Below are 10338 nucleotides of genomic sequence, written 5' to 3'. Positions count from 1 at the left end.
TGTGTGTATACAGGGGCTTAAAATGAACTTTTCTTGCTTTCTAGGGCCACTTTGTTTTTAAAAAAATGTGAGAGTGGTAAGAAGAACTTACTTGCATTTGGAGAGTTTTGCAAGCAAATGGAATAAACGTTGAAGAGCATTAAACTGCTTTTATTTAGAAGGATCAGGGATTGGGGAAAAAAAACTTCCTGTAGCTTGGAAACCCTTTGGTTTCAGTTCACAGATATCCAGGTTGATGCTGGATGTATGAAACTCCTGGAGTGAGGAGTTAGTTCAGAACAGTTAAAAATAGGTTACCTTTGCCAAGTTTTCTTTGAAATTTTCAGACCAGAAGTATTTGGTTTCAACTCTGAAGGGGCTATTTGAAGCTAAGAATTGTTGTTTGCCTTTTGTGCACTCAACATTTGAATTTTAAAAGCCAATGAAGGTGGACCTAAAAATTAATGAAGTCAAGACAGTAAGATCTTTTCTGCATATATAAAAAGTGAGAGAGAGGCCAAAACAAACTTAGGCCCCTTAGAGAATGAGGCTGGAGAAACCTATAGTGAAGAACAAGGAAATGGCAGAGGAGTTGAGTGAACACTTTGCATTAGTCTTCACATTAGAGGACACTAATACAAACATACTAAAAGTACTAAATAATCAACGGAGCAAAGGGGAAAGGAAGTAAAGACAATAATTATTTCTAGAGGGAAAAAATATCAGGGAAACTAATGGGATTAAAGGCCGATAAGATTCTTAGACCTGGCAGGTTGCATCCTAGGATTTTTAAAGAAGCAACTACGAAGATAGTGGCTACACTGGTAGGAATTCTCGCTTGCTTTGGCAGCACACATACTAAAATTGGAATGATCCAGTGAAGGCTACCATGGCCCCTGTGCAAGGATGATGTGCAAGTTCATGAAATGTTCCATAATTTTAAAAATGTAATCTTCCAAGTATCCTTAGATTTTGAAAAAGTCCAGACGATTAGAAAACAGCCAATGTAAAACCTTTGTTCAAAAATGGAGGGAGGTAGTGAGCTGGTACCCGCTATAGGTCAGTTAGTTTAACATTGGTCTTTGGAAAAGCTTGAAATTCTATTACAGAGGATGTAATAGTGGAACATTTAGAAATACATAATATTATTGAGCAGACAAGGGAAATTGTGCCAGTCAAATTTCTTAGAGTCCCTTGAAGAGAAAACAAGTGCGATAGGTAAAGGGGAACGAGTAGATGCAGTATATTTGGATCTCTGAAAGATGTTCGACACTCTACCACATGTAAGTGTACTTAATAAGATAAGAACCCATGTGTTGGATGTGGTAATATCAGCATGGATAGGATATTGGCTAATAATAGAAGGCAGAATTGGGAATGAAGGAGCATTTTCAGGATGGCAACCTGAAACTCATGGGAGCCATAGGGATCAGTGCTGGGGCACAATTTTTTACAATCTGTCTTGGTGGCTTGGAAGACAGAAGCCAATGTACTAGAAATTTTGAGCTTATGCACTTTGGCAAGAAGAATAGAAGAGCTGAATATTAATTAAATAGAAATAGACTACAGAAAACTGCAGCATGGACCAATTTTGTGGGTCCTAGTTCAGCAAAGGAAACAAAGTATAAAAATGGAAAAATCTTCCTAAAATTATACAAGAGACGAGTTAGAAAACAACTGGAAGACTTTGAAGAGTTTTAGGCCTCTTATATAAGAAATGATATACTAGTAGAGGAGAAAGTCCAGAGAAGTTTCAGTAGTCGATTCTGGATATGGAGGGATTTTCACGTGAAGAAAGTTTTGAGTAGGTTGGATCTGTACTTCATGGACTTTGGAAGAATGAGAGTTGATTTGGAAGGGGCTTGACAGGGTCCATGCTGTGAGGCTGTTACCCATTAAGCTAAGACTATAAGATTTAGGAGCAGAATTGAGCCATTTGGCCCATTGAGTCTGCTCTGCCATTTTATCATGGCTGAAATGTTTGTCAGCTCCATACTGGTGCCTTCTACCCATAACCTGTGATCCTCGTACAAATCAAGAACCAGTTTTAAACACAATTAATGATTCGTCCTCCACAGCCATCTATGGCAATAAGTCCCATAGATTTACCATTCTCTGGCTGAAGAAATTCCTCCTGTTTCAGTTCTACAGGGTACACTGAAGCCATGCTGTCGGTTCCTTGTCTCTCCTACTAGTGGAAGTATCTCCACACCCAATCTCTCCAGCCCTGTCAGTATTCTGTAAGTTTCAATGAGATCCCTGCCCATCCTTATAAACCTCATTTGAGTACCGATCCAGTGTTCTCAACCACTCCTTGTATGGCAAGCCCTTCATCCCTGGGATCATTCTTATGAATCTCTTCTAGACTTTCTCCAACACTAGCACATCTTTACTTCGATACGGGGCCCAAAACTGCTCACAATATTCTAAATGTGGTCTGACCACAGCGTTATACAGTCTCAGTAGGACATCCGTAGAATACATCTTGTATTGTAGCCCTCTTAAAATGAACGCGAACATTGCATTTGCCTTCCTACCTGCTAACTGAACCTGCATATTACCTTAGGCATCCTAGTTTAGGATTCTCTTAAGTCCCTTTGTGTTTCACATGGCTCAGTGGTTAGCACTGCTGCCTCACATTGCCAGGAACCCGGGTTTGATTTCAGTCTCGGGCGACTGTCTGTGTGGAGTTTGCACATTCTCCCTGTGTCTGCATGGGTTTCCTCCGGGTGCTCCGGTTTCCTCCCACAGTCCAAAGATGTGCAGGCTAGTTGGATTGGCTGTGCTAAATTGCCCATAATGTTCAGGGATGTGTAGATTGGTGTGTTCATGGAGGATGGGCCTGGGTAGGATGCTCTGAGGTTCGGTGTGGACTTGTTGGGTCGAAGGGCCTGTTTCCACACTGAAGGGATTCTATGATTCTTTGATTTCCGAGGCCTTTCCCCATGTGAAAAATAGTTTATGCCTCTTTTCCTGCCAAAGTGCATAACCTCACACTTTCCCACATTCATAATCCATCTGCCACTTCTTTGCCCACTCTCCTAGCCTGTCCAAATCCTTCCGCAGTCTCCCTACCTCCTGAATACTACCTGTACCTCCACCTACCTTTGTGCCATCTGCAGATTTAGCAACAATGCCCTCAGTTGAGTAGTCTCATCACTGACCCTTGCGAATTCCAGTAGACACCATCTGCCGTTCTGAAAAAGACCCCTTTATGCCTACTCTGTGCCTTCGGCCAGCCAGCAATCCTCTCTCCATGCCAATACCTTACCTCTAAAGTCATGGACTCTTGTAGGAACGACCAGGACTAGATGGCATAATCTCAGAGTAACATGTTTTACCATTTAAAACATAGGTGCAGAGGAATTTTGTCTCTTCGAGCGTACCGAATCTTTGGAATTCTTTACTGCAGAGGGCTGTTGAGTCATTAACTTTATTCAAAGCTGAGAGAGACTTAATAAGTAAGGGAATCATGAGTTATGTAGAAAAGACAGAAAAGTGAAGATGTAGAGTCGTACAGCATGGAAAGAGAACTTTTGGTCCACCTTGTCCATGCTGACCGGATATCCTAAATTAATCTAGTCCCATTTGCAAGCATTTGCTAAATATTCCTGTAATCCATCCTCTTCATGTAGCCAACCCGATGCCTTTTAAATGTTGTGATTGTACTCACCTCCATGACTTATTCTGGCAGCTCATTCCATACACACACCACCCTCTGCATGAAAAAGTTGTCCCTTATGTCCCTTTTAAATTTTCCCCCATCTTCATAAACCTATACCCTCCAGTTTTAGACTCCCCAACCCTGGGAAAAAGACCCTGGCTATTCACCCTATCCATGCCACTCATGATTTTATAAACTTCTATAAGGTCACCCATGAACCTCTGATGCTCCAGGGAGAATAGCCCCAGCCTGTGCCACCGCCCCCTGTAGCTAAAAACATACAAAACCAGCAACCTTCTTATAAATCTTTTCTGTACCCTTTAAAGTTTCACAACATCTTTCCTATAGCAGGGAGGACCAGATTTGAATGCGTCAATCCAAAAGTGGCCGAACCAATTTCCTGTACAGCAACAACATGACCTCCCAACTCCTATATGCAATGCACTGACCAATAAAGATAAGCATAGCATATGCCTCCTATGCTACCCTGTCTACCTGCGACTCTACTTTCAAGGAACTGTGAATCTACACCCCGGGGTCTTGATGTTCATCAATACGCCCCAGAACTCCACCATTAAGTGTATAAGTCCTGCCCTTATTTGCCTTACCAAAATGCAGCACCTCACATTTATCTAAATTAAACTCCATCTGCCACACTTCAGCCCATCTGATCAAGATCCTGTTGAATTCTGAGATAACGTCCTTCACTGTCCATGACACCACCAATTTTGGTGTCATCTGCAAACTTACTAACCATACCCCCTGCATTTACGTTCAAATCATTTGTATGAATGACAAAAAGCAGTGGACCCAGCACTGATCCTTGCGGTACACCGGTGGTCACAAGCCTCCAGTCCGAAAAACAATCCTGTATCACCACCGTCTGTCTCTACCTTTAAGCCAATTTTATATCCAAATGGCTAGCTTTTCCTGGATTCCATGTGATCTAACTTTGCTAACCAGTCTACCATGTTGAACCTTGTCGACTGCCTCGCTGAAGTCCATGTAGACAACATCCACTGATCTGCCTTCTTCAGTCTTCTTTGTCACTTCTTCAAAAAATTCAATCACATTAGTGAGACATGATTTCCAGCACAATGTTGACTATCCCTAATCAGTCCTTGCCTTTCCAAATACATGTAAATCCTGTCCCTCAGAATCCCCTCCAACGATGTACCCTTCACTGACGTCAAGCTGACAGGTCTATAGATTGCTGGCTTTTCTTGACCACCTTTCTGAAATAATGGAACTGAGGATTATCAGATCAGCCATGATCTCCTCAAATAGTTGAGCAGGCTTGATGGTCCAAATGGCTTGTTCTGCTCCGATGCCTTTGTCTAATTTTACTTATTTGAGTCTGATGGTTTTTGGATGGTTTGCACCTTGTTAATGGTTTTGGTTCTGCTGGAGAGTCTTGCATTGGGAACATCAGATCTGCTGTCTCCATTTGGACTTTTCTGTGTACCTTCAGTGTTTTATTTTCTAATGATTGTTTTGAATCATAGAATCCATTTAGTGTGGAAGCAGACCATTCGGCCCAACGAATCCACCCTGATCCTCCAGAGACCATGCCACCTAAACCCCAGCCCATCCCTGTAACCCGGCATTTCCTATGGCTAATCCAACTAAGTCACAAATCCCTGGACACTATAGACAATTTAGCATGGCCAGTCCACCTAACTCGCACATCTTTGGACTATGAAAGGAAACTGGAGCATCTGGAGGAAACCCACGCAGTCAGAGGGAGAATGTGCAAACTCCACACAGACAGTGTGCTGAGGGTGGAATCGAAACCATGTCACTGGCACTGTGAGGCAGCAGTGTCAACCACTGAGCCACCATGCTGCCCCAGGGGCAAATATTATGATTCTATGAGAGCGATGTTATCCTGCACACTAGACTGTACTGTTATCAGAATGACCAAAATGTAGATTGTTTTAGTATGTTTTAGGATATTTCAGTTGCTCATTTTTCCTTCAATTAAATGCAAATACAGGATAGCTAGAGTTGTAAGTTAAGCCTATCCAGACAGCATTGCAGTTTATTTTGATTTTTCTTATGAAATTTCTTTCCAGTTTCCAAGGATAATTAATAGTCAATCCAATGTTATAACCCAGTTTATCAACTATGATCATTTACATTTCACGAGCCACTCATCTATATTTCTAACAGCCTGTTTTACATAAAGTTTAATTATCTACATTTTCTTATTGTTGGGAACAGTCCATACAGTTTATCAAAAGTTAGTTGATACAGATTCAAATACTTTGTACTCAAAAATGATTGCCAGTTTTGTAGTTATGCTGTGATTGCGTTACCAATGTGATCCATGGCTCAGAAGGATTTATGTAGTCATATGTCATCTTTCTTCAACAGTAAATAAATCTCAGTTTAATTATTTATGTTCATTGCAATTGTTTAGAACTAATAGAAGATAAAGGGAAAACCTGCATATCCGTCAGGCACTTTTTATGATGATAAAGGTGTAGATTCTTGAGCGACACTATGGATTTTAATCACTTGTTTTCAACCTAAGATCCACTAAAAGCCAAAACCAAACCTCAAGGAGTAAAAAAAAATGCTCTAGTGCCATGAGGGTTATGGAGTAGTGCTAAGGATTTCCAGAACCATTCTTCCCAACCTCTGTACCACCATCTCTGGTGAGACACAATTTACCTAGGAATGGAGACAAAGGAACCTGGGGCAATGACTGAAGATTGTGATTCTGTTAGCTTTTCAGTGTGAGACTGTTGTTTGTTTAGTTGTAGGATAAATCTTTAAGATTTAACACAAAACCAAGTCTGCTGAGCTGGATATGCCTTTGTATTCTGTTGCCTATCCAGTCTGTCCAGTATTCTTTGAATTTTTTTACAGCAGTTTCATAAGACTGAGTAACTTAACTGATTTTTTGGGGAATGTTGAGTCAATTACATTGTTGTGGATCTGGTGTCACCTGCTAGATTGGTTAGCATTGTCAGATTTCCTTCTTTAAATTGTATTTGTGAACCACATGAGTTTAATTACAATCTGGTCTTTTGAGGCGATTATTGTTGAGACTGGCATTTTTTAATTCAATATTTAGTGAATAAGTTGAATTTAAAACCCCTGCCTGACATGGTGTGATTTGAAAATGTCTCCAGAACAAATCTGATAACATGACCACTATGGTACAATTCACTTATTCCAAGGCAAAATCAATAAATTTGCAGAATGGGCATTTAATTAGCAAATGAAGATCATTATAAGTAACGATAAGGTGAAACAATTAAGTTGATCACATATTACTACAGAGGTAAGAATCTAAGTAGGATAGAAGAGCAAATTGATCTGGAACACAAACATACAAATCATTAAATGTAGCAACTAATGGAAGTTAATAAAACAATATTTTAAAAGCACATTAAGCACTAAGATTTATATATGTAAGGCTAAAATTGAAAAGTCAGCAGTTATGCTAAACTTGTGTTGAATCTTGGTTTAGATCATACACGTTCTTTGTCGAAGTTTGGATGCTAGTTTACACGCAAGCTATAGAGGTACTGGAGAAGTGCATAAAAGATTCATAGGAATGATACCAGAAATATGGTGTTATCCCCATCGGAAAATAATGAACAGACTGGTCTCATTTCTCTTGAAAAGGTAAGGCTGAGGGGTGAACTAATGGAGGCATTTAAAATTCTGAAAGGTTTTGATACAGTCTGCACAGAGTGCTGTCAGTTGCAAAGAGCTAAACTGTAGTCACAAAATAAGGAATTCAGAAGAAACTTCTTTGTGTAAAGTGATGACAATGTGGAACTTGCAACCACAGAGAGTCAATGAGACAAATAGTAAAGATGCATTTGAGTGGAAGCTAGATAAGACAATAATAGAAAAGGGAATACTTTATTATGTTATTGGCTAAATGAAGAAGAATAGGAGCCGTGGTCTGGTTACGTTTAATGACATGTTTCAATGTTGCAATTTCGCTCCTGTGAAATTAATTCTCTATCAACATGCTGAACTGCAGGCAAAGTGCATTAAGAAAGCCATTGAGTTCCCAGTAAAGTGGGAAGAAAGCTAGTTGGAAAGGACAAATTGAATATATCATAGGGGGCTTATCTCTGTGACTGGCTGTTGTTGGCTAATGACAAAATTTAAAACTCTCAGATTCCAGGAAAGGATTAAAATGTAGAAAAGATTCAGAAGTCACCTTCACTATAAAAGGAACTATTTTAAAAAATGCTGGAAATACTGTGCAGGTAAGTTAGCACTTGTGGAAACAGAGACATTCCATTTCTGAATTTTTACCTTTTGTCAATAAAAAATTTCCAAAGGTTAGAGGTGAAACAAGTTTTATCTAGGTGCAGCAGCAGGGAATGAGGGAGACAAGGACAATAGTAAGTGCAATAGAAGAGTGCTGAAATGATGAAAGGGATGATTGAAAAGGTGAAAGATAGTTGTAATGAGACAAGTAGCAAAACAATATATCGGCCCAAAACAGCTATAGTTAGCAATAGCAGCATCTTGGGGGGAAAAAAAATTGGGAGCAATAGTTATGATCTGACTTGATTGAAGTCCGTTTTCAAGCCCAGATGATTTTAAAGTACTGAATTGAAAGATGAGATGCTGTTCCTTAAGGTTCTCTTGAGGTTAATTGGAATAGTACGTTATGTTCTTTATCTTTTATTCATTCATGGGATGAGGGTGGCACTGACTAAGTTAATATTTATTGGTTAATCTTAATTACCCTTGAGATGATGGTGGATAGCTGCCTTTATGAACTGCTGTAGTCCTTGCCAAGAAGAAAAACTTACAGTGCTGTTAAGAAGGAAGTGCTGGGATGTTAACTCTGTGGTGTTGAAGAAACAGCAGAATACTATGAGTTTTGTGGCTCTGGAGGTAACTTATAGATTGTAGTATTCCGAACTATCTGCAATTCTTTGCCCTTCTAGATGGTAAAGGTTGTGGGTTAGGAAGGCACTAACAAAGGAAGCTGCGTGAATTGTTGCAGTGTATCCTGTATTTAGTGTACATTGCCGAGAGTGAATACTGAAGATGGCGGATTGGATGCCAATCAAATGGATTACTTTGTCACAGAATGAACAAGTCTTTAGAGTGTTGAAAGGGGAGGAGAAAATGTTTGAGGGAGGCTTCATATTGAAGGTGACAAAAATAGCAGAGTATGATATTTCGAATGTGGAGATAGGTAAGGAGATAAGTAAGAGGATGGAACATCCCTATGTAGGGATGGCCAGGAAGAGTAGTGATGGAATATTTGAGGGCTTTCTGAGAAAGTCAAGGTCCCTGTCAACCACAGTGAATGGACATCCTCAGTTGAGGATAACAGGAGTCTAAATAGAATTATGGTTGTAAAAGGCAGCATTACTGAAACATTGGAAATGAGAACGGAAAGGAGTTTGTAATTGAAGCCATAGTTTCAGAGTTTGTATTTTTTGAGTAAGGCTCTAATTGAAAAAGGTAACCTTAAAGGGAAACTAAGAAAGGAAATCAACTCTTCCAGTTTGTAAGCAAACTCAGTTTGAAGCTAATTGGAAACCAGAATTTCTGCAGAAGCTGAAACTGATTAAAACCATATTAAAGGGAGGTCGAGCCATCAGAGCTGAGATAGTGATTCTATTGAATTCCATGCAGCAGGCTGAAGAAGGCAGGGACTAGATCTAGAAGCTAGAATAAGCACATATGAAGTTCGTGAAGCTCTGTTACTTGAACAAGACTTTGGTGGACGTATATCATCCAGACTTTGATTTGTAAAGTTGGGGAGGTTCTTCAGAAGTGTGGCATTTTTGGTGAAAATTGTATTCCTGAAACCTAGGTTGCTTGTATGCTTTTGTTGGCTGAAAATCTGGCTTGATCTTAAGAGAAGGGTGTAGTGATTGTAATGAGGTCAGTAAGGTGGATCTCATAGAATATGAGTTCCCTGATTGGGGCTGTTAACGTGGTCCAAATTAAGCTGCAGGCTCCACTCCTGGTGATGCCCTCTGTGAATTCCTTTAAGTTTCAGCTTTGCAACCGTACTCCCTCTGGAACCCAAAGACTTTGGTTTCCTGGAAGCTGCTTGGCAGGTCATGGGAATGACATCACCGGATCACGAGTCAGCATCATTTATGGTTGGATTTGCGATGGTATCTGATCGTCTGAACATCTGACTTTTGTTCTTGATTAATGAAAATATTCTTGGCAAATGCTTTCGCTCTTGTTTGTCCTGTGCCAGTCCAAGAATTTCATCTCTAAGATACGAATGCCCCTGGGCGTCCCTCTTAATCATGGTCTCAGTTCTGAAAACCAACAAAATAGAACTGGGATCGTATTCCATTGTTCCTAGCTGAAGTATTCAGGCGACTGTTAACCTGGTCAAATCAGGGAGCGCTGGCTAACAGATATAAACAGGAGTGTCAGAGGTTCTGTTCTCTCTGGGAGGTGGCTCTGAAAAAACTGGATCAGTGTCAAATACTATGCACATGTAAATAAAGGGTGACTTGGTGACGGGATACAAATTAGGCCTTTATTCTCTCGAATTTAAATGGTTAAGGGGATATTAAAAGGGAAAGACCGGGAAGATAAAAGATATACAATTTCCACGAGTTGAAGGCTAGAACCAGACTCAGAATTAGGGCCAGACCGTTCAGGAGAGATGTTAGAAACAACTTCTTCACACAAACAGCAGTGGAGTTATTTCAAAGAGAAGCTGTGCGGAG

General features: G+C 40.1%; 1 protein-coding gene and 1 non-coding gene across 4 annotated transcripts in view; both read left to right on the top strand.

Moving 5' to 3' along the window:
- Positions 1-817: 817 nt before the first annotated feature.
- Positions 818-920, top strand: LOC125482861. The gene has a single exon (XR_007261834.1). It is a non-coding gene; the product is annotated as a U6 spliceosomal RNA (small nuclear RNA).
- A 6209-nt stretch (positions 921-7129) lies between these two features.
- LOC109924133 (cytosolic carboxypeptidase 1-like) overlaps positions 7130-10338 on the top strand; it is an 85038-nt gene continuing 81829 nt past the window's right edge. For all 3 annotated transcript variants that reach the window (XM_048594960.1, XM_048594959.1, XM_048594958.1), the window contains exon 1: positions 7130-7282. In XM_048594960.1, the coding sequence (XP_048450917.1) occupies positions 7212-7282 (71 nt within the window). In that variant the 5' untranslated portion in view covers positions 7130-7211. The remainder of the gene's footprint in view (positions 7283-10338) is intronic.

Source organism: Rhincodon typus, chromosome 3, assembly GCF_021869965.1.
Source record: "Rhincodon typus isolate 14 chromosome 3, sRhiTyp1.1, whole genome shotgun sequence".
NCBI lineage: Eukaryota > Metazoa > Chordata > Chondrichthyes > Orectolobiformes > Rhincodontidae > Rhincodon > Rhincodon typus.
This window is presented reverse-complemented; position numbering and strand designations above follow the sequence as displayed.